Source organism: Acartia tonsa, chromosome 8 (assembly GCF_053477335.1).
Source record: "Acartia tonsa isolate MP-2025a chromosome 8, ASM5347733v1, whole genome shotgun sequence".
NCBI classification, from domain to species: domain Eukaryota; kingdom Metazoa; phylum Arthropoda; class Copepoda; order Calanoida; family Acartiidae; genus Acartia; species Acartia tonsa.
The window spans coordinates 1,620,421-1,645,635 of record NC_137267.1 but is presented as its reverse complement, the minus strand read 5'-3'; the positions used below and the strand labels follow the sequence as shown (position 1 = coordinate 1,645,635).

The following is a 25,215-nucleotide window of genomic DNA, read 5'->3' as shown; positions in this document are numbered from 1 at the left end:
CTGAATTTTAGTACAAATAAAAAAAACACATACAAAAACTATTTATTAAACTCCTTCTAATAATTAAACATTTAAAAAATATTTTTAAAACTTTTTATAGACCTTTATTTCAAATATTTACTGTACATAATTAGGCCAAAAATAGCCTATTGTTAACTTAATTTGCAGAAACAACCATGACTGACGCCTGTGGTTTTTACTAAATACATATATTTTTCCAAAATTTATTATTTTTTATGAAAATGCCAACATGACAATGGCATTAATAGATTGCAGAAAACTTAAACACATTACCAGGGATGTAAATTGATAAGTCAATAGATGTACTTCTATCCCAAATTTAATGTATTTAGCAAAACTTAAATCGTAAAATAAAAATAGGTAATTTTTCTACTCTTCTCTAATATGCAAGTAATGCACCTGACATAGCAGAAGCTGGAACTATTCTCATCATCCATAGTTATTATGCAGTTTCAGACCAAGTCTCGAACCTATCACATTTCAGACAACGATCAGATGCGCTACATGTTACGCCAAAGTTGGGGGTTCTCATTAGTTCCTTTAGTTGGTCTAGTGTTTGTTCAATGTCCATAAATATTAGTTTTCAGCGGGTTGTTATTAGTTCATTTAGTTGGTCAAGCGCTTTTTCAATGACCATAAATATTAGTTTTCAGCGGGTTATTATTAGTTCCTTTAGTTGGTCTAGTGTTTGTTCCATGACCATAAATATTAGTTTTTAGTGGGATATTATTAGTTCCTTTGGTTGGTCTAGTGTTTGTTCAATGACCATAAATATTAGTTTTCAGCGGGTTGTTATTAGTTCCTTTAGTTGGTCTAGTGTTTGTTCAATGACCATAAATATTAGTTTTCACACTCTACAACACTTTAACCCTTTAGTTCTATAAAATCAGGAGTCAAGATTATATTCTATAATATTAAGTAGAAGGTTTTATTTTGACTTTTTATAAAGATTTCAATAACACGTTTATTGAGTTCTCTAATTTAGGGAATCTTTATATAGGTCCCAGGATGGTTTTAAGCTATTTTTAGCCTTCCTTACACTTCGGGTACAAAGCCCTTGAAAGCTAGAGATCCAGCCGCTGGTATTTTAAATAGTCTTCTAATACATCATCAAGGGATGGGATATTTAACTGAAAATTCCACTTGTACCCATAGTTTCTAGCAACATTATTATATTTATTTGCTCAAAACTTTGGGTACTTTTAACGAACTTTGTTTGGTTGGTTCTCAACTAGTATTATCAACCAATAAATTTAATCAACAGAAGTGGTATTTTGTCTATCATCAATGGGAATTTTTATCAAAATATCGTTCTTTACCTTATCAATTAAGATTCGTGGATATATCTAAAAGTTGCCCCTTCCCAAGTATACTCTAAGGCCTGAAGTTAAATGACCGTGATCAGTGATGCTTTAAATCTGTAAATATATATATACGGGTTTCTAGAACTGTATTTATCAAAATTGCAGAAAGATTTCAGCTTGAACTAGACTAGTACTCTAATGTGATGTTAATAATTTATCTATCCTAGGAAACAAATAACATGGTACTAATATATTTACAAAAATTTATCAGGAATATAAATAAAAAAAAACATTTTTGAAAGCTAATCTTTTCTATTAATTTGGTTCGTCCGTCCATTTGTACTTACGTCTGTCCAACGGTAACGGTAAGCTCTTTTCGTTAATTCAAACATGTTCGAATTGTCCTAACAGTTTCAAACTTTGAATGATGATTCCTATAACAGTTAGATACGATTCAGGAAGCATATCAATTCTATAATTGTTACCAGAAGGTCCATGCGTTTGAGCTGTTGTAATAATAAAAATATCAGTGATCTAAAGGGAAAAGACAGTGGCCGATAAATTGTTGTACATCCCCAATGATGATACACAAAATTACTCCTTATGTAGATTAGGCCTGAAACGTTTGAACACTCAACCTAATGAATCCACCGATTCACTAAAGTCCCCAAACGTTATTATAAAACTTTGGGTACCAGTGCGGAAGTGAATGCACATATATTTACAAATTATGTGTTTAAAAAGATAAGTCTCATTTGCTTTACAATCATACCATAACCATATAGCCAGGGAAGAAGGGGACAATAGATGGACTCAAAATTATACCCAAATTTCTAGTATTCGTTAACTTATAAACTTTAGGGACAGTCGTTAATTTTCATTGGTGGATTCATGAAAATGAGTGTTCAAAAGTTTCACTAAGTCTAATCGGTACACCGACAAACCTCCTAAACAACAAAACTCCTAAACGACAAATGTCCTAAAGAACAAACCTCCTAATGCGACATCTCTTAAGTAAAACCACCAAATTTTTTTTAAAGAAATTAAAGGTCTAATTTTGTAATGCAAGGATGTATTGGGTTCGAAACCATGCCATTTGATAGCCAACACAGACTTTGCGAAAACTGTCGGACGGATTTTTAAATTTCAGCCTGAGTACAAAGTTATTCAAGAAATAAAATTCAATTTTGAATTAGGACGTTTTACTTAATAGATGTCGCATTAGGACGTTTGTCCCTTTTGGAGGTTTGTCGCATTAGGAGGTTTGTCATTTGGGAGGTGTGTCGCATTAGGACGTTTGTCGCATGATGAGGTTTAGGACGTTTGTCGCATTAGGACGTTTCGCCCTTTAGGAGGTTTGTCGGTGTACCAGTCTAATCTACAAAAAGGGTAATTTTGTGCATCATCATTGGGGATACACATCAATTTATCGGCCATTGTCTTGAGTAGTTAGTACAAACTATAAACTTAATTTTCAAAAGGAGTAAATTTGTTTATTATAATTGGGGTGTACATAATTTTATCATCCATTGTCTTATCCAGTAAGTCCCTGCCAATATGATATCTCATTAGTAGATTAAGAAGCGCAGCCAAAGATTGTCTATAATACAAAGTAACGTCAAAACTAAATCAGCGATCTTCGTGGACAAATGGATATATTATTACTTGGATGTTACACCAGATTTTCATGTTCTCTTATAAATTGAAACTCGCAGCAGGCTATAATAACGTTACTCCCCATATAACTTTACCCCCATCCTCTTCCTTTCCTACAGGATAAACGAACTGACATATAAATTTGTTTCATGTTAGCAACGAAAAATTTTCCCCTGTCATAACATCCACGTATACAGGGTGCGCCACATATCTAGGGACTTTTTTAAAACGGCCATAGCGTCAAAACTACTTGACTAATCAGGACGTTTGACCCCACTATAAAAAGCTTAGGTAATGACCTTTTAGCACAAAAAAATCTTTGGGCGAAGATGGGCTCGTACCCTGAGCTGGCCGCGCTTATGTTCAACAAGGCAGATTCCAGTTGCGCCGGTGGTATAATCTGGATTCTCAACTAGGCCCACTAAATCGGACCTCAGCCCATCTGTAGATGAGCTAGAGTTATGCAACTTGCTAGGGATACTGTTAGATACATAAGTAAGACACTAGAAAAGACTAGAGCTCTCTATCTAAAATGGCTTGGCTGTAGTACTCCGGCAAAGTGAAACGTGACAGATTTAGAGATGTTAAAAACGTCAAAAATCGTGTAAAATCGTGAAAATTTCTCGTTTCTCGACGTCAGAGACCCATATGGAACTTAAAAATTCATTTTAGACTATGGGTTGCGCTGACAACCCTAGATAAATCTTCATGCCATTTCTAAAAAGGTAAAGAACGTCATTCTAGCTCAACTGTGGTCCTCCGTGTCAAAGGGTAGCTTGAAAGTTGGGTGAATTTGGATCCTGCTGTTACTCACATTCCTAAGGAAATGGGGCCTCCCAGCAGCCCGATCTTAATTCAATGGACTTTTTGACCTTGGGCTACTTTGAAGCATGCACCAATAGATGTACCCATACCATAAAGACCTCCCTCATTGCCACTATCAAGGAGAACTTCACCAGCTTGGACAGTTACTTTTTGACCTTGGCCTGCCGGCGGTTGAGGAGGCGGGTAGAGGCGGTGATTGATGCTGGCGGCGGTTTTATTCAATTATATAATAGTCATATACCTAATTTGCTCCCCAGCTTTTAAAATTTAATAAAATCTTTAAAATTGACGATTTTATGTTCGTTTGTTTACAATTTAGAAAAAGTCCCTAGATACGTGGCGCACCCTGTATTCTATATCCATTCATGGTAAACAGTGTTTTATCAAGTTATGTACATCCACAATTACAATAAACAAAATTATCCCTTTCGTAAGATTTATATTTTTGATTTACTGCTAGTGTGTACCTATCAATCAAGATCTAATTATAGTATCCAATGTTTTTCAGCCCAAAAAAAAGCATGTTTATAAAACTTTGGGTACTACGTTTTTCAAAAGTAACTTTTGGGCCCCTAATCTTCTTTTTATTGCTGCGCTAATTATATACATAATTGTCCTTGTTTAATCTACAATTTAGCATCCCCCGCAGTTATTTGATTATTAAAAGTTAATAACTTTATAATTATAATATTATTTGTCATTTTTGCATAATAAGCGATTACTTACTTCCTAATCTAAAATACATTTTTTGTTCATTAAACTTTAAATGTATGTTTAAAAGCGAAGCTCTTTTATAATTTGGGTCTGTCTGTACATCTGTCCGTTAGGGTTAACTCTTTTAGTTTTTAAGGCGTGTTAGAATTGTCGTATTAATTTCAACCTTTGCCCATCGGGGGTAACAAAACTGGAGATGAGAGGAGAAGTGGAAAAGAAAGCCCCTAAAAAAGAGATGGATAATCCCTCATTTTTATGACGTCACATTGATGATTTTTGACACAATTTGGGCTTTGTCTAAAACTGTTTTTAACCCTATATTTTTTTTAATACCCGCAGAAAGCTGTCTATAAAACGATGCAATGAATAACTAATATTAAATTTTATTATAATTATAAATCACACTGTAGGGATATAAAAATAAAGTTAAAACTATTTTTATTAAGATTGTGTGTAAAATACAATTTTAAATGCAAAATTTATTACTTTTCTTGACGTAAGCTTGTAAATTAATTAATAGATTATTTATAATTACGAAATTTGTCCTGGAAAAATAGTTTTTCCATAATTCATAAATCTTATAAGCGAAGCTGCTCAAAGATAGAAAGCATTCCTCATTTATTAAAATAAAAAAATATCATATTAAAAACAGTTTTGTTAGCCCTGAGGGGCCGCCGAAGTACCGGGTAATAAATCTGGTATTAACATTATGATTTTTATTTAATTATTTGTGCAAAATTGTCTGTAATACGATACCATACATGATTTTTCAGTGTAGCTGAGAACTGGTTCTAATCCAGCGGATATGAATTGGTTTCGAAAATATACTGGAATAAGTTTTCCGCGAAAACTGTTAGTATTAATTTTAGTATTGTTCGCAATAAGGGTTTTATTCCTATTGTAAATACAACTTTTCTTGAAATTTGACTACATATCTTTAATATTTTTGTGGTTAATAAAGAAAATGTAAAAAATTAAAAATTAATACTAAAACGTAAGACATTTAGTTGAAGAATAAATCTAAACATGTCAGCACCACCATACCCAGGTAATTTTAATTCAGTTGTTGATTATTCTTGGTCCCAGCTTGTTATAAGATCTTTATTTAATTCAATTTACTCTGTTAAAAAAGATTATCTTTGAAAAAATAATTCTTCAAAAAAAATTCTTATAAATAGGACAAGGAATTAAAGATTTATTTGTTTTACAAGAAGGAGCTTGATCCATATTTGAGTTGGATGTTATCAGCTTTAATGAAAACTAAATCAATTTGAAAAAGCATTTCATATTAGAACTGAGCTGGATCCTTAAATCATTTTAATGGTAATTTAGATCGGGGTGCGCCACTAAAATGATTTAAAGATCCAGCTCTGGTTTTTAGAGGGGGGGGGGGTGTGCTGTATTATTAACTATTACAACTTCCCAAGCACAGCTGAAAAATCAAAATATATTTCTTTTCAAATTATTCAATTTATTTGTAGGTTATATTTGTTCCCAGGTTGTTTTTATTTAATGTTTAATTTTGATATAAAAATCTAAAAAATTCTTATAAATAGGACAAGGAACAGCATATCCACCACAGCAGCAACCTGCAGCATATCCTCCAGGACAATATGCTCCAGGTAATTATCACAATTACAATGTTATTGTCTGTCTGTCTGTACTTCTGTCTGTTATGTAAGGGGGTTGCAAAGGTGCATATAATTCACTTTATTTTACCCCACCTCTCCTATTTTTTTTCTTTTAACCTACCCCCTTCCTTGCAATTCCCTTGTGATCCCTTCTTCTTCCCTTCCCTTTCTGTTTCTGACCTTCCCCTTTTCTAACCCTTACCTAACTAAAAAAGTCTTTAAAATTTGTAATTGGTTAAATCCTAAAAATGTTCAAATTTAAATGTTTAAATAGTATAAATTATTAGATCATAAATGGCTTATAATAGGCAAATTATGTTGAACATATTAGAAAAATATTTGATAATTGTAAATTATTTAGGCTATGCCCCCAACCCCTATGGGCCACCACCCCCACAGAACCCCTATACTCCACCTCCCCAATATCCAACAACAACAGCTGGACCAAATGTCATCATCAACAACACCTATCCACAACAGGAACCATACATACTAATTATCTCTTTTGTATATCAGCATTGGTTGAAAACTTTAGACAATATTTATTAGTTCATACAAAACAATACAGATTTTGTTTAGCCAATGAATGACAAAATCTTGCTAAATTTAATATATAATTTTAAGATAAAATGTTCTACAAACCATTTAATACACATGCTTTCATTGCAAGTTCTAAAAAATAAAAATAGATATAAAGACAAAGGTTGCTTAATCAAAAGATTGGTTGTCTGCAATAATTGTTTGTGCCATGGAACCACTATGAAGGGTCTAGATTTGCATTGTTATAATCCCCCCCCCCCAGAGGTATTTAAGAGGTATTATACAATTTGACATTAGGGTTGGGCCTGATACACATTTGGATATCCAGCAGATTTCCGGATATTAAAGTTACAAAAAGGAAGCCTTGCCTTGTAAGGCTCACTGACACAAAAGTGTTCTACATAAAATGGTGCTATATTATATAATTTAAAATGGCCAGCCTAACCCTTATGAAATCTAAGAATGTATGTTATTGATAACAGACCTATGTTGGGAGACCTCCAATAGTTGGAAGAGAGACTGTAATTGTTCATGAGCAACCTACTGTTGTAGTTGAGAAAGTTCATACTCCTCCCAGGGTAATTCTTATTTCAAAATGTTAACATATTATTAGTGATCTATAAGGTTTTCTTGGCTCCTATCCAAAATAGATGGCTGAAATTACTTGACAATATTTCAAGCTTTAAATTGTCCTCTCATAGGGGTAAAGCTGCAGTCCTTGACATATTAACATCAGGTCCAACAACCAAAGATATCAAAGCGCAGCAAAATCTATCATTTTTTGTCCAAACACATGGGATATTAGTTTAATTAAAATCCAAGAGACAACCAACTTTATGATTTCATAACCTTTGTCTGTGCATGGTCTGAGTTGCACCTGTTGAGGGCTCATGCATCTCTCTTACCCTTAAATATAAAATCAAGCCTTTTCTATAGAATAACCTATTTTAGATTGGAATTGGGGCAGGCCTAGGCTTGGCAGCTGGTGCCATCATTGGAGCTGCTATAGCTGGTGAAGAACATCACCACCACCATCATAGGTAAGAGTTTTATCTGGAATCAGATATTCTTATTTAAGCTATTATATCTAACAATGAACACATGCCAAGCTAAGTATCTGGTTAGAAATTTTACAATCAACAATTATAATGAACTGTAAGTTCATACAGCTAATGTTATTGTTAATAGTTGGTGAAGAACATCACCATTACCTTCATAGGTAAAATTTTGATCAGACAGCAGCTGTTTTTTCTCGCAATGAAAATCCTGTAAAACATATGATAAGCATTAGAGTGAAACACCAATGCCGTGGTGTGCATTAACACAGCCAAGTAGCAGGAAATAATTTGGTAGCAAACATATAATGACATTGAAAAAGGAAGGGAGATAGTTATATGTGTATACATCTTTACTTTAAATAAGTTTGCTAAGCTTAGAAATATATATATCTTTATCACAGCTACTGTTACATTACAAATAAAACTTTTGTAGGCATGGTCATCACCATGGACATCATCATGGTGGACATGGACACGGACACGGCCTTGGACATGGACATAGACATCATCATTAGCTAGCCATAGACACATTGAGTCAATTATAACTGTGTTGTCTATCCAACCAGGGAGAGAGGGGATATTGGACTATAAATTATACTGGTACCCAAAGTTTTATAGCAATGTTATCTTATTCATTGGCTCTAAAACTTGTCCATTGTCTTATCCCTTAAGATCCCTGTATCCAATAATACTTTGATAATTGCTTTACTTAAATCTGATTTCAACAAAATTTAGTAAAGCACAAATTTATCTTCTTCAAAATCAATTATAAATTTAATGTACCTATAAAGTAATATTTAAATTTTGTAGATCTTTTTAATTTCAATATTAATAAAATATGTAAATTCCTTAATTTGTAATTTGCACAATATTATGATATAAAAATATGCCCAATGATTTTTTTTAGAATAAAACCTTCTTGTAGAATATTTTGTTTTTGCTGCTCTATTTTGTGCACATATGTCCTTGTTTATAAATGAACTAGCAGCTGTATCTTAAACATCTAGGGGGCTCTGTGAGTGTATTCAAAGGGGTAGATAGGTAACAGAGAAATAGCCTAAAACTATCTCGTGACCTATGTGAAGTTTCCCCATAAAGGAGATCTCAATATTAGTTATTGAAATCTTAAGCTTCAGACAAAAAAAACCTACTACTTTATATGCTAGGATATTAATTATTGAATGATTCCTTGAAAAGCTGCCCAAAGTGTTGGGGTCATCCCGTCTTCGTCCTTGGCGTTGCAATCTCGCCTAAAAACATAATAATATAGAGTAGCGTAGCTTCAAAAAAAAGTATGATTTTCAAAATGTGCAATAACATGGTGTCTGTCAGTCTGTGTGCCTGCCTCTCTGTACCAAAATAACCGCCAAACTGATATGGTTCTCCTTTAAAATGAAGCTTCTAATAGGTTCTGGGAAGGTTTATAACTATTTCTTGGAGAGTAGCACCACCCTTCTTTGAGTACTTTTATCTTAATTAATTGAAAGTAATAACTTTTATCTATAGAAATGGTAATTTTATTAATACCATGTATAATTTTATATTTATCATCCATTGTCTTAATCCTTAAGATCCATTACATACATAACTATATATTTTAAGGTTTTATTTTTAGTGGGGTAAAATGAGGTGTTTCAATGGTTTGAGGGGTGTAAAATGAGATGTTTCAAAGGTTTGAGAGGGGGTAAAATTAGGGCTTTTTAAAGGTTACAGGGAGGAAAAATTAGGATGTTTTAAAGGTTTGAGGGGGGTAAAATGAGGGAATTCCAAGGATGAGTGGGGGGGTTATCTAATATACTTTTTTTAAATAAAGGGTTTTAAAGTTTGAGTGGGTAAACACCATTTTACCCCCTAGGACGTCTATGATTGCAAAACTGTCTTTTTCAATAGTTCAAATTAATTTTCATGAATATTTTATTATTTTTTTAATGAAACAATCAGCGTAGCAATTCCATACCTCGTAGCTTCTCGTAGGATCTCCATCCTGCCTTCTTTTGCAGCTCTAAAAAGAAGAGAGCTTGAAAATGTTTTATTTTATTTAAGTAATTTGATGTTTATTTATCTGTTTCATAACTTTTATATAAGATAACTAGCGTTTACGCTTCTAGAGGCCTCAAAAGGGAAAGGAGGAAGGACGGCTACTTTTAATTTTTGTTTTGTTTTAAATTAGGGGGGGGTTGGATGGAGGGATTATTTTCTAGGGGTGAATAGCAAGATTTATTGCTACAGACAGACAGACATCCTGTTACTTTTATAATAATAATAATAATTAACAGGCTTTAAATATTTCAATCATAATTTAATAAAATATACAAAAAATTCTAAGTAAAAATATTTTTTAAATTGTGTTATAATTTTCTTATCTTATCTCTACAGTAAAATAATTTGACAACAATTGTTAAAAGCGTAGGAGTTAGGTACGAGTTAGAAAGCGAGGCAACTCTATAATTATTACCAGAAAGTCCGTACGTCCATTTTAAACATGTTGCTTTTTAACTTTTTTAACATCAAATTTTTATGTGATAAAATTATCCGATTGGTCTGATTTTTGGAATACTGATTCCTAGGACAACAAAGTACATATGTGAAGCATCTCTATAATCAAGTCCTAAATATGTAAGTATGTCCTTAAACAATATCCTGTATTTAAGCAGATTTTCTTACAATTTTGTTTCGTACTACTTTTATACATTTATATTCTGATTATTCAGTTCTGACACTATTCAAGTGTTAATGTTCGTTGTTCTGCCGTTTCAGAGCTTCGCTTTTACGGTTGTTGTCATCCTTGTTTAAAGTAAATTTGTACATATATAGAGCTAAGCTAATCTATCAATTATATCCGAAGCAATAATTCTAACTTACTTGTATAGGATAATTTTATCTTACAAAATAATATGTTTTTAATAATATTGTAATCATCATCCAAAGTTTAAGATAGATAGGACAATTATAACATTCTAACAATTAAATCATCGAAATGAGCTAACCGCAGCTAATTATAGAAAAGCTTCGTTTTTAAAGATATTTTTAAAAATAGTTAAACTTATTTTGGGGTGGGGGGTTACATTTATGATAGGCTAGGTTAGTCCTGAGCTGGATCTTTAAATCATTTTAGTGGTGAGCCATATCGGGGTGAGCCAACTTTCTACCAATGAGAGCACAGCATTTTATGAAATGCCGCACTGTGATTGGCTGAAATTCGGCTCACCCCGATCTGGCTCACCACTAGAATGATTTAAAGATCCAGGGTTTTAGTATCACAGGAATTGGTCCCGCAGGGGTTAGGAACACAGGGGTAAACATCCCCTCCTCCCCTCCTTTATTTTCAATTTTTAAAAAAGGGGGGTTCGGTCAACAATTCGCATCTTGATCTAATTTTATCCTAAAGTTGCTACGCTCCTATCCTATAGAAATGTTCTTGGTTAATGTGACTAGTCAGTCAAATTATAAAATATTATTTTATTCAATTTTATCATAATTACTAGTTTCATTTTTTCAATGGATGTTGATTGTATGTGGATATTTTGACAGGGAAAAAATTGTCGTCAATTTAGGTTGCAAACATGGACATCTTGTATTAGATACTTCGTTCATGCAGTAGGAGTAGGGGGTAAAGTGGGGATGTGGGAAATCGTTACTTTAGCCAGCTACAAGTTTCAGTTTATCAGAATAAATCATAATCTGGTGTAAGATCCAAGCAATGATAAATACATTATTATAAAATATTATTTTATTAAATTTTTTCATAATTACTAGTTTCGTTTTTTTCAAATCTGTCAATTTTCAATAGCGCAGTTAGCTACTCTGTGATTAGGGTCGTCCAAAAAATTTCTATTGATATCCTATTATAAAAGTAACAGAATATATGTCTGTCTGTATCAAAAGATCTCGAAATTGTTCTCCTTTACAGTGTACCTTCTCACGGGAAGTTTTATAACTATTTAGGGGGAGGTTGCCTCCACTCTTGTAAGAGAAATCGGCCCTAGATAAAGTAGTAAGGTTTTTTTTCTTGAAATTCCGATAATATTGAACCCATTGAAATCTCCATTTTAAGGACGCTTCTCATGGGTTCAAAGAAGGTTTTATGCTATTTTTCTGCCCTTTTCTACCCCTTTGAATACCTTAGATGCGAGGGGCGCAGCCGCTAAAAAAATATATGTCCATAGAAAGTATTTAATTTTAAAATTCACATTTGAAAGATTATTTAAAAAGAATTGATTTACGTTAATATATTATTTATTTAAAATGCACAAAATGATAAGAAACGTAAAGAATTGTGTGTAGAATGAATTATCAATCCTTATTTAAAATTAAAAGAATGTTTGTCTTTATTTCAGGTTTAGTTACCACCACCCAGTTACATTTCTTTTAAAATCTTTTTAAAAAGAGTTGGCTTCCCTCCCCCCCAGGGAGTAAGGGAGGGGACAGTGGATCGAATATTCAATTTTTAGGAGTCTCAGACTTTAGGTACTGGCTTAAAGGGAATGTGCAAGAATTTAGCAGGTTCTGGCTGTCTTTGGGTACTAGCGCATCAAATGCTGCTAACTCGCTGTGTTAGTTTTGAATATAGCAGACGGATATATTTGTTGAGGTGGCTGGTTTAAAAAAATTTATCCAAAAAATATTATTTCATATAGAAAAACTTTATTGTGATATTTGTGTAATAAACAATCTAAGAACATTTAAATTCCCACTGGCATTTAAACTGTAGGAATATGGGTTAAACGAGTTCCAGGGAGATTTTTCTAGTAATTAATTACAGAATGGTTACGTCAATTTGATGTACAATTAATCTAATTTTCAAATGAATGCTTTTTTTGGAACTCTTTTCTTATTTTATTGTTTTCTAAATTTTATTAACACACACTTTATAATTGTCTTCAAATTTCATGGCATTTTAACGAAAACTCTTAGATTGAATTTATTGCCCATTGTCCACTCTCTTACTCCCCGCCTCCCCTCTCAATTAAATGCCGGTAGAGGCCTAAAAGAGCGTAGCCGCTAGTCTCACATAAATTATGTGTTATTTGTCTTAACCCAAACAAAGAAAGAATCTTAAGGGAAAGACTGATTTTTGGAATAATAATGTTAGTTTGTCCTACTGTTTCAGAGCTTCGCTTTCATAGATGTTGTCATTCTTGTTTTCTTTATTTTAAAACGTCTATGAATAAGATAAGTTTTTAATCATGCACTTTCTGAATGATATTAAAAATCGATGATTATAATTTAGTGAGCATCACAAATAAAAAATTATTATTTGTTTTAAATCAATTTAAATGTACATTATCTTATAATAATGTAACAGAATGTCTTTTTGTCTGTCTGTTTGCACCGAAGGAGTTGGCCAACCCTGAACTGATATGGTTCTCCTTTACAGTGAAGCTGGGAAGGTTTATGACTATTTTGGGGGAGGATACATTCACCTTCGCCCAAAGAAAAAATATTTCGACACTCTTCTCTACTCTATGTGCACCTAGAAACTTCTAGGGGAGTAGCCGCAAGTTTATAATAAAGAAAAATGAAAGACTTACTTTTGAAAATGGTCACTCATTTTAATATCTCATAAAATCTGAAACAATAAAATATTGTACATATAATATTAAACATAATTAAAATAATGTCTTTCAATAAAACGAGCATATACAGTTAGCACTTTCAGACAAGGGTCGTACAATCAAAAGGTTGTAAGTGTAATGGACGATGAATTGATAAATTGTGAAACCCCAATAATAATAAACCATCCTGAAAAATCTTACTTTTCATAAAAATAGATACAAAAAATCCTCAAATTATAATAGGGGAAAAATTGTCTTTAATTTAGCATGCTAACATTGAACTCATTTATTGGTCAGTTAGTTATCCAGTAGGAGGGAATGGGAAGTTGTAACAGGGATGGAAGTCAATAGTTTAGCCCGCTCCAGGTTTCACATCATGAATATCTGTTGTAAGATCCAAGTAATAATATATCCATTTTTAAAGATGAAATGTTTCACTTTAACAGTTTAATTCTGCGCAATTTTACGCTTGTTTGCGTCAATTTCATATTTAAACAAGGACAATCTAATTCCTATATAGGTATTAGCAAAACCAATCTATTGGTGGAACAGTTTGGACCAACTAATCAAGATCTAAGAAGTACCCAAAGTTCTTATTTAAACAAGGACAAACTTTCATGTTGGTAGTAGTACCCAAACCCAAATTGATGGTAGAAAAGATTCGACACTGGTATTTTGAACCAACTAAAGAAGATTAAATAGAAGAACCTAAATTCAACAAATAAGAGAACGTATTCATATACCACTGTAATACACAGTTCCATGTCTCCTCCCTCCAATATTACTGTCGCTAGCAGTTAAGTATGAGCAGCAATGCTGCAAAAATATGAAAATTTTAATTCAGATTTGACAGCTTTATCTTTCAGTTTCTGATCTTCCGCAAGTTTCATTCCAGGGAAAAAGGAAATCACCAATTGTCTGTTTTGTAGGGCCGACAATGAATTTCTTCGATCTTACACCAGATTTTAATGTTCTTTTATAAAAAAATAAACTTGCAGCATGCTAAAATAATGATTACCCCCCCCCCCCCCTTTACCCCCTTTGCCCCATGTCCTACTCTCCAAATGGAAAACGAACTGACCAAGAAATGGCAGGGGACAGGGCAACCTAAATGAGCGTCAATTTTCCCCCCTAAATTCTACATCCATGAAATGTGTCTTTATATAGGTCTGACAAAGCAAGTTGAGGAAGGGAAGGTTTATAACTATTTTCTCGGGGGGTGGGACACCCCCAACCCCCCAAAAAATGAAAAATACTCTACCCCCCCCAAAAAAAAAAATTCTTTTCTTTTTAAAACTAAAATTAAAATAGTGGGGTCGACTAACCCCCCCCCAAAAAAAAAAAAAAATTCCCCCCCTAAAATTTTTTTTTTTATTTTAAATCTAAAATACGAAAAATTGGTTTGATCAAACCTCTTGGGACAAAGCCCCTAGAGGCTAGGGGCGAAGCCGCTAGTTTATATATACAGTAAATTATCCCCTCCCTTTCTAATTTATTTTAAATAGTGAAGTTTCTCTATAACCAAGAGCGTATGTTCATCCGTAACGCCAAATTGCAAATATAGTTAGCTCGGCTGATTTATGAGTTATTAAAGCGGCTATGCCTCCTCTAGGGGCTTTAAAATGTGGGTAGGGGGGCCCTCCTGACTTTAGATTTTAAAAGTAAAAGAATTTGGGGGAGTCAATTTTTATAGGAGAGATATCGGTTTAGCGGTTACAGAGATCCTTAGCTAAGCACAGGATTGGGTTTTAAATAATGCCACGGTCGTAGCGGTCATGCGTCTTGCGTCATATTGGCAGGCTGACGCAAATTTCAGATCTCAGTTTTCGCCGTTTGATTTACTATTTTTCTCTTTAAGATAAAAGCGATGCTTGCTAGATTATCTAATTCGCTATAATATAAAGAAATTTTTTTCTCAAATCGCCAAATCTGGGGTCTGAAATTTGCGTCACCCTTACAATCTGAAAGTGGGGAAGAGAATAAGGGATGGGGTAGAACCGGTTCCTAAAATGCCACTGTAACTAATCTCTGAGTTAAACTTCACCAAGCACAGACAGTCATACACAGATCTTGTTACTTTTGTATCATTCTGAATATTTTTGTGAAAATTCCCCAGTCCAATGTTATTATTTTCATATGTTTGTCCATCCAAAAAGTTAAGAAAATGTTTCAATGTGTTAAAATCAATTGATATAGAATACGTGGATAATGTGAGAGATTCTCGAATAAACTACTAGTATGCTACTTCAAGCTGGCTAATATAAAAATACCCCATCCTCCCCCTCTACCCCTTCTCTTTCCTCCTTCTGGATGAACAAACTGATTAATAAATCAGGACCATTGTAGCAACCTAAATTGACGAGAAAATTTTTATGCGTAAAAGATTACAGAGTTGCTACGCTTTCTAAAAATTACCTAACTGTCACAGGAATCATCATGCAAAGTTTCAAGTTGATAGGACAATAGGATAGGACAATTCTAACATAATTAGATTAACTATAAGAGCTAAATGTTAAGAACGGACGGATGTACAGACAGACCCTATTTATAAAAAAGTATCGCCTTAATAAACTTTTTTTTAAATTTTCACTAAATAATAACGTTTTAATTATGTCAAAATTTGGAACAATTTTGGATGGTTGTCAAAATGGAACTAAATTTTGTGGATCATTTTTATCTGTCTGTGTATGTGTGTGTGTGTGTGTGTGTGTGTATGTGTGTGTGTTATTGAGTGTGTGTGTGTGTGTTTATGTGTAAGCATTTAAGTGTAGTATAGAAAAGGTATTTTTGTGTTTACACAAAATCTCAAAAAGAAATTATTTTTTTATAGAGTGTTGTGAGAAGCAAAGATTCCAAAGATATCTCTGAGATGGCTAAAATAACGATACACCCCATCTACCCCCTTTACCCCCTTCTACTGGATATATGAAGAAACTGGCAAATAGATAAGGACCATATTAGCAACCTAAATTGACGACAAATTTTACATTGTCAATACATCTACGAATATCGTATATTTGATTTTAATTTTCCACAAAAACATATACATGATTATTTTATATATTTTTTTTTATCAAGCTTAGTGTATATTACATATTAAGATTAATTAATGTTTGCTAATTAATATTATTTATTTTTTATATTATTGGAACACATCTGGAGTATTAATGTTTATGACATTTACTGAAGCAGAACCTATTCTTGCTTCATACACAGGGATATAAAGGGATAAGACAATGGCAGATTAATTCATGTTCCCCAATGATGATACACAAAATTGCCACTTCTTTAGATTACAATGATTGTTTGAAACGGTTGGACACTCAATTTAATAAACCAACCAATCAAAACAAAAGTCTCCAAAGTTGTAAAGCCAACGAATAAGAAAACGTTCTTATAAAACTGTGAGGACTAGTGTTATAAACAGCCCAATTGCAATGTGGGGGAAATATTTTTTTATTTTTCTTTGGGGAGGGGGGGTACCTACCCCCTTAAATTTTTAATTTTAGTTAAAAAACTAAAATAATTTTTTTTTTGGGAAGGGGGTTATTTTTTTCTAGGGGCGATTTCTCTTGGGATGGTGATGGTACCCTCCCTAAAAATAGTTATAAACCTACCCGGGACCTATGAGAAGCTACCCTGTTAAGGAGAACCCGATCGGTTTAGCGGTTAGCGAGGTCCTTCGGTACAAACAGACAAACAGACACACAAACAAACAGACACACAGACAAACAGACAGACAAACATCCTTTTACTTTATTATAAGGATTGTATCAAAAACTTTGATGTCTTTTATTGGTATTGTTGGTTTCTAGTTATGTTCAAACTATTCAATTAATACTTTTATCTACAGAAATGGGTAATTATGTTTATTATCATTGCGGCAGTACATCAATTTATTGTCGATTGTCTGATCCCTTTAGATTCCTACCTGTTATAGTATGAAATAATTTTCAGTTATAATCATATGCGGAAATGATAACACACTCATTTAAGTCAGTCTAAGGGATATAACATATAAAAAAAAACTATTATTCCTCTCAAATAAACCTTATATATATCATTATTTTTAATCTTTATTTTTTGTATCTTTTTTTCGTTTTTTTAACCTCTTCCTTTTCTCTTACTGATACATTTTCTAATGCTTTTTTACAAGAATTGAATTTTGCGCATTTGTAAAAGCACTTTATCCTTGTCACCTCCATATTTCAGATTATTAAAATCCCCCTTCGTTATCAAATTCCCCTACCCCTTCTCCAACAGAAGTCATCTAAAAATACTTTATTCGTGTCGCTGCTACTCTATACCTGTTGTCTATCTGTATTTTCTGTTAGGATCCAACGGGAAAAGATAATGGCCGATAAATTGATGTACAACTCCAATGATTATTGACAAAATTACCCCTTCTCTAGGTTACAATAAATGGTTGAAACTTTTTAACACTCAACTTAATAAACCAACCAATCAATGTCAAATAAAAGTCCCCAAAGAAGTTAAGCTAACGAATAATAAAACGTGGTGTTGACTGTGATAATAAACAACCTAATGACCGCTCCCTTCTTGGCTTACTGCTTTCTTTGCGTCTGTTATTAATCCAAGTAACCTGAGGAAAGGGATATTTTAGTTGAATTACCGATTTCAAGAATTTAAAAGAACCAACATTTCCAGAACGGTAATATAAACTTATCTACTATTAACGATATACACAAGTCCCAAAAGTTTTATAATAACGTAGTCATATTCGTTGTCTTGAATTTTAATTGGTTAGTTTATAAAGTTGAGTGTCCAAACGTTTCAACCACTAATCATAATCTACATAAGGTGTAATTTTGTGTATCATTATTGGGGATCTATATCAATTTATTCACCATTGTCTTATCCCTTTAGATCCCTGATATACTATATCTACTAAAAATTATTGTCCTTGGTCTTAAATTTCTTTTTTTATATATGTCAAATTATAATTTTTACAGTTTTAATTTTGAAATATAACTTTAACCAATTATAAATTTAGATATATAATCATATTTTTAGTAGTGAAGCTACTCTATAATTTGAAATGTCCGTCTGTCCGTCCATATGTCTGTCTGTATTTATAGAAAAGCTACTCTTTAATTCCAAAAGCATGTCTGTAAAACAGTATTCCTGAGTATTATATTGGCTATAATTATTTTTAAAACGGGTTTCTATCATGTCATTAGGACCGGTTATCAGCCAAATTAAAAAATCATGCACAGCACCGTTTTACGGACAATTTTTCATAAATATTAAAATATCATATAATTAATACCATTTTGTTTGGACAAGGTCTTCGGCCTCTCGGGGCTAAATATCTCATTTTAATATCGGCGAGAAAAAAAAATATTCCGACCAATAAGCATATAAACTCTAAACTTCCTTTGTTGTATACAATATTCAATTATACTCTAAATTTAATAAAATTTTGAAATTTCCTCACCTGTTAAAATAGCTAAAACCCTACATAGGATCAACAGCTTTATTTCCTGAAAAGTAGAGCCAAATCAGTCAATCATTTACCGAGATCTTAAGCTCTTAACAGAAGAACTAATATACACAGACAGACATCAATTAACTTTGTATTATATTATGGTATGAAGATATATTTAAACTTTTATATTAAACCCATCCAACCATGATAAAACTTAAATTCTATGTAAATAATTTAAGTATACAGAAATAATCAAGGATAATAATGATAATTAGTAGCGCAACAAATTTAACCAGAGGCCGTGGCTCCACACGTAGCGCATACGCTCGTCTTCGGAAAGGTGAAAGGTTCGAATCTCTACACGTTTAAAATGTTCTTATTACTGGTATGTTTGGTGTGCGAAATTAATAGTTAGACTAGAGTGAATTCCTTGGCATATAGCATAGGTTATAGCATTTTGATATTGAAAATAATACAGAGTAACACATGCCTTTGACCAATATTAAGCTTCCCTGAAATGAAGAACTTAATCAATTCAGAGATTACAAAGATCAAAACGGATAGACAAAAAAGCATACAACTTTATATTAAAGTACAAACATGGGCATGTTCTTTGGTATATAAGAAACGGCTATGAATAAAAAATCTTTAAAATCAGGGAAAAGGAAATGTGATTCTGCAAAACAATTCTGAAGGAAAATTTCCCTTCGACCTTCTTGCCCACTCCTCTTCATTGACGTGCAAATAAACAAGTTTTACTCCAACCTTACTCCAACAAAATATCAAAATTATATTAGTGGAATAGCAGTCCCTGTCTAAAATAAGCTAGATAAATGGGATTGGGGATAAATGTCACCTGTTTTGGCCTATCTATTCTATTGACGTCATAGTAGAGGGAAAGAGAAAGGGAAGGGGCAAACTAACCCCCTATAAAAGAGATGGGGTAAATGGTATTCCCTGACGTCAATAGAATAGGTAGGCCAAAACATCTATCCCAATTTTGCTAGGATACTATTAACACAACAGCTACATAATTCTGTTATTTTTACTTACGGAGTTGCCACGCTTTATTCACTTCTTCAAATAAAATTGAAAGAATTTTAATAATATACGGAAATAGTTTTCAATGAAGTTATATTTTTAAAAGCAAAGATTTTCTATAATTAAGGTCGGTCCGTCCGTACGTCTGTCCGTAACGGATAGCTTTTTCGTTAATTTAGGCTTGTTAGAATTGTCCTATCGATTTCAAATTTTGCATGGTGATTCCTTTAGTAGTTAGGTACGATTTAAAAAGCATAGCAACTCTATAATCATCACCAAAATGTCCGTACGTTCATTTTAAACATGTTGATTTTTTACTTTTTAACAACAAATTTGTATGTGATCTAATCATCCTATTGATCTGTTTTTTGGTATATTGATTCCTGGGACAACAAAGTATAATGTAATAATATAATGTAATAAGCTTCGCTTTTATGGATGGTGTCATCCTTGTTTTTAATTCATTTTATAAATACTTTTTATTAACCCTTTTGTTTAAGATCATGAAGTATACTTACTTTGTCAGTCGGTCATGCTCTGAAAGACATTTAAATTATGAATGGGAAATTTTATTTACTCAGCTGTTATGCGAGATAGAGGGATAGATTTTGTAATGAGCATTGTCTGTTCGTCGGTCTATCTGTAATGCTTAAGAGAATATAAAACGTCTTCATTAAGAATTTATTTTTATCGGCTTTTATTAGAGATAGATTTAATTTGCCAATATCTAAGTAAATTGTTCTATAAGTAAATTATCTAAAACATTTTGGGCTTTGCTACTAAAGGATGTTGTCATCCATGTTTTAATTTCATAAGCATACCTTGTTGACCTCAAATACACCCCCCCTCAACTTATTTGGATTTTATTAAAAATAGGGTTGGGCGAAGTTTTTCGTTTCATCTTTATTACTTTCGGTTAGGTTATATTGGGTACATTGTAGCCCCGCAGGTACAGGCATAGGAGATACAAAATACTAGGGTTGGGCCGGATATCTGGCCAACGTTCGATATCCTGCAAATTACTGGAAATCTGGCGTCAAAAATCAGTCGGATATCATGTAACCGGATAGTTTTAATATCCGGTATCCGGCCAGATATTGAAAATGACCGGATATCCGGCCAGACCGAATATTCGGCCCAACCCTACAAAATACCCCCCTTATTTCAAACATGTTTAGGAATAAGGAGGCGAGTGGTATTTGTGCCCAATAGGTGCACCGAGTAAATTATGTTAAGTTCGTCAGAAGAATAAGGAGAGTAGTTAATTACATCCTTCAATTTGGATAAAGGGATAAATGAATGGTAAAAGATAACTGCATTAAAATTTACTTATTTCGCTCAACCATTAATAATGTTTGTTTGTCTTACTGTTTGATTTTTGAGCTTTGCTGTTATGGTTCTTAACATACTTAAATTTTTTAAAGAGAATCTTTTTGGAAGTAAAAAATAGTTGAAAACCAACACAGGACCTATTTGTATGATTCCTGAAAAGCATAACCTTTACACCAGTTAAAGAAATTTCAATACTCAGGAAGTGAGAGGACATTGGGCTGTTTATTACACAAGTTCCCATAGGTTTATAATAAAGTTTTCTATTCGTTGGCTTTACAACTTTAGGGACTTGTATTGAATTATGATTGGTTGGTGCATTAAGTTGAGTGTCTAATCGTACTTTTGTGTATCATAATTGGGGATGTACATCAATTTATCAGCCATTGTCTTACACCTTTAGATACCTGCTTACTACATTTTAATATAGGATACATACATTTCTCCATATTCTTGAAAAATTTAATCCTACCTAAATAACGTTATCTTCCTAGACAAATATATAATTTTTCAAAATTGTCCATTTTTTAATAAACCCTTTAAAGGCGATTAAATAATTATTTTTAAATTTCTACTTCTTTCGATATAGGTGTCCGAGCAGATTCCTGGTTCCAGGTATGATCCTGTAGGTCCTGTTGATCTAAGTCTCCAGAAACTTTGAGGGCAAGAATTGCAACTCAAGTTTGGGTACTTTGTGTTTAATTTTTTCAACTAATAATTTTATTCAATAGAAGATCACTGGGGATAGGACAGTCAAACAAAGTTTATGATCCAAAGCTTATATACTTAAATTATTAAACTCAACCAACTCTATGAAAATTAATATAAATCCTGATCGTCCACAAAGGGTAAATTTATGTTCACGTGTTTTGTTTTATTGGCTTGAGATAAGAGAGCAAATAAATCTCTAGCTTTTAGGATAGAAATTAGTTACTGTTTTTTATCTCAAAGCATAGTTTAACTTTTCAGATAACAATATGTATTGTCTTTAACTTTAAGCAGCAAAGCTGTTAAAAAGTAATGTAACAGAAGAATAAATAGTGTATTTTATTCTTTACTATCAAAATGTATGGTACAGGATGGCATGTAAAATTGTAGCCCTTTACAATATTAGACCCCCATATTAGGGATTATCTAAGCATTAAATGAACATGAAAAGTAGGCAAAACCGTCTTGCTATGCCCAATGACAACCATCCAGGACCTCTATGATGCTCTTTTAAATGGAGAATTAAATTGCTTTAATGTTTAGCAAGATCTTAATGGACAAATTGAATCAATTTGATAATTTTTTCAGACAACATGTGGAAGTTAGGAGTGCTATGCCTGGCGGCATACTTTAGTTTCAATGTAGAGGCCGGAACAACCACCCAGAAACCTATCAATGACAACTGCACCTCTGCTGGGTATTGCTATGATGTAAGTTTGTATATGCTTTCTTTAAATATCTGCTTCCATCACTGACTCCACTCTTATTCTTATTTAAATTCTTATTCCTATTGCCATGCTCACCACTTTCATTTACTCTCTTGATTAGTCCTTCGAATCTAAAGGAACTTCCAAGCTGGATTTCAAGATTGCTATTAGGCGAGCTGCTTTTAAAATTTTCTCACTAAAGGAATCGGCAGTAGATTCGCTGTGATTTAAAGATCCATCTCTGTCTTTATGTCAGATTAAGTAATGATTTGTTGTTTGTATATTTAGAATGATTGTGAACTTCCTGCCTGTAGATGCTCTGGTGAAGACCCTACCTATGATCCTGATTATGATGTTAAAAAATACCCACAGGTAGAGAGCTCGATAGATAGTAAGACAGATTTATAGGTATCTGACAGAGCTCTCCAGATCCTATCTATGATCCTGATGGTAATGTTTAGATATATGTACAGGTAAATATCTAGATAGAAAGATTCGTAGATATATATATCTGACTGTTAGAGCTCTCCAGATGACCTTACCAATGATCCTGATGGTAATGATATTAAAAACCCACAGGTATACAGATAGTTAGACAGATTTAAAGACATCTACCTGACATCAAGATGATCCTACTTATGATCCTGATTGTAATATTAAGGAATACCTTAAGGTAGACAATTAAATAGATAGATAGTTAGACAAAATTATAGACATCTAACTGACTGTTAGAGCCCTGGGGATAAACAAATCTATGATCCTGATTTTGTTGTAAATAATTACCAACAGATAAACATATTTATAGAGATTCTTAAAAATCCTTTAAGAAGAATTTTTTTGCATTAGGCTTCTTCAAAGACACAGTAATTTGCATACTAACATAAATGTTAATTACAATTTATATTTAGATTTTGTACCTGACCTATGATGATGCCTTCACAGCTATTGCTGAAAAGGATTTTTACAGGAACATAATTGTTTATTTATTTTGAGCAATTTTCAAATATTTACAACTAGGAAAAAAAATACCTTTTTTAGTTTTATCTTGTCTTCAGCAAACTTTCTCTTTTATTAACATTATCATCCTATAAACCATTTTAATTTTATAAAACAACATTTTGATTGCCAGTGGTCTGTTTGATGGCACATTCAAGAACCCTGATGGCAATGCAATTAGGTAAAGTAAAATTGCTCTAAATATAAATGCAGTTAGGTAAAGTAAAATTGCTACTATTTTAATTAGAATTTGATTTTATGGATAAGTCTTTCTAAAGTCAATGGCCAGTTTACAGACAATTTCTTTTTTGAAATAGCAAATATGCTTTCATTAAACTTTCTGATAAATTGAACAGTTAAAGACAAATAGTTGTTTTTAATAAGTTTGGTATAATTATCTGCTTACAATACCATTTGTTTCAGGGCTACCCACTTCCTGTGTGCCTCCTACACTGATTACAAGCTTGTCAACAAATACTGGAGAGAACTTGGACATGAAATGGCTTCCCACAGTATTACGTAAGTTAGAATATCAACTAATCATTCTTGTACACCGGAACCTTATCAAGATCCCCCAAAAAATTGACAGCTTAGACAAAGAGACCTGACCATTCAAGGTTATATATTAAAATCTTGGCCCATCACTGCTTCATAACTAAAGATGTTTAAATCCTGCTATGTCAGGTGTGTGTTTGGAGAATGCATTTTCCCATAACAGGCTAAACTCATCTACATGCATAATTAGGACTTCCAGACAGAAATCATGCAATCAAAAGATTGGTTGTCTGTTGGGTAACTTATTACCATAAGATTGTGTGAGCAGGTTAGATTAAAGGCCAAGGAAGTTCAAGTTAACATTGAGAGGACCAGTTCCAGAAGTGTCACCTTGCTACCAAGAGGTATTAGTAGTAACCTCCACTAATATAAGGGGTACTTTAAGAATTGTCTTTCAATAGAGAAATCTTTAATTTGTAAAAATCTATACAATTCAATTCAATTTGTATCTAGTCACAAGACAGATCAGAACTACTGGCGAGGAATCAATGCTGATGGCTGGGAAAATGAAGCTCTTGGTATGAGGAAAATGATCACACAGTTTGCCAATATTCCTGCTAATGAAATTAAAGGTGAACAGTTAATTTCTTGCATTTACTCTATAATCTCTATTTAAAATTATGTTTATATAGAACTTTTTTCATCTATGATTTAATCTATATCAGGATTCAGAGCACCTTACCTTCAAATGGGAGGAGATGAGATGTACTTGGCTCTTTCAAGAGTAAGAAACTTTTAATGAAATTTTTGTTTTCAATCAAAACCCATTATTATCGGGTGGATAAGAACCAGTTCTCATCCATAAAAAAATCATAAGATTAAAACCATTTTATTTCCACAGAAAGATGTTCATTTTATGATGCGAGAAATAACTATAATATAGTTTTACTTATAGTAATTAAAAACTTGCATAAAATCTTACCAAATCCAGTTCTCAAATAAGTTCATTAATTAAACAACTATAAAAATAAAATCTGTGAAAAATTGTTCAGAGTGGATTCCAGTATGACTGTTCCTGGGTGAGCAGAGATTATGGATACCAACATCTGGACCAGGGACTCTACCCTTACACTATGGATTATGATAGCGTCCAGGTAATGATCGGCTAAATATTTACCTTTACCCA

The 25,215-nt window shown here is 32.8% G+C and overlaps 2 protein-coding genes and 1 long non-coding RNA gene across 4 annotated transcripts in view; 2 read left to right on the top strand and 1 right to left on the bottom strand.

Moving 5' to 3' along the window:
- The window catches only part of LOC145325787 (chitin deacetylase 7-like), a 181,914-nt gene that overhangs the window by 150,806 nt on the left and 5,893 nt on the right, over window positions 1–25,215 (top strand). For both annotated transcript variants that reach the window (XM_080168748.1, XM_080168747.1), the window contains exons 2-9: window positions 22,420–22,541; window positions 22,827–22,910; window positions 23,447–23,505; window positions 23,668–23,715; window positions 23,958–24,053; window positions 24,543–24,661; window positions 24,755–24,813; window positions 25,082–25,183. In XM_080168748.1, coding sequence (XP_080024874.1) covers window positions 22,425–22,541; window positions 22,827–22,910; window positions 23,447–23,505; window positions 23,668–23,715; window positions 23,958–24,053; window positions 24,543–24,661; window positions 24,755–24,813; window positions 25,082–25,183 — 684 coding nt within the window. In that variant the 5' untranslated portion in view covers window positions 22,420–22,424. The remainder of the gene's footprint in view (window positions 1–22,419; window positions 22,542–22,826; window positions 22,911–23,446; window positions 23,506–23,667; window positions 23,716–23,957; window positions 24,054–24,542; window positions 24,662–24,754; window positions 24,814–25,081; window positions 25,184–25,215) is intronic.
- LOC145325345 (uncharacterized) lies at window positions 5,496–8,678 on the top strand. Its single transcript, XM_080168344.1, has 6 exons — window positions 5,496–5,568; window positions 6,077–6,142; window positions 6,513–6,631; window positions 7,174–7,269; window positions 7,643–7,731; window positions 8,183–8,678. Exons 1-6 carry the CDS (start codon window positions 5,547–5,549, stop codon window positions 8,262–8,264), a joined length of 474 nt encoding a protein of 157 aa, XP_080024470.1. The 5' UTR covers window positions 5,496–5,546; the 3' UTR covers window positions 8,265–8,678.
- On the bottom strand, window positions 8,780–13,320 carry LOC145325344 (uncharacterized). Its single transcript, XR_013881452.1, has 3 exons — window positions 13,281–13,320; window positions 9,707–9,751; window positions 8,780–8,999 (listed from the first exon to the last, which is right to left on the bottom strand). It is a non-coding gene; the product is annotated as an uncharacterized LOC145325344 (long non-coding RNA).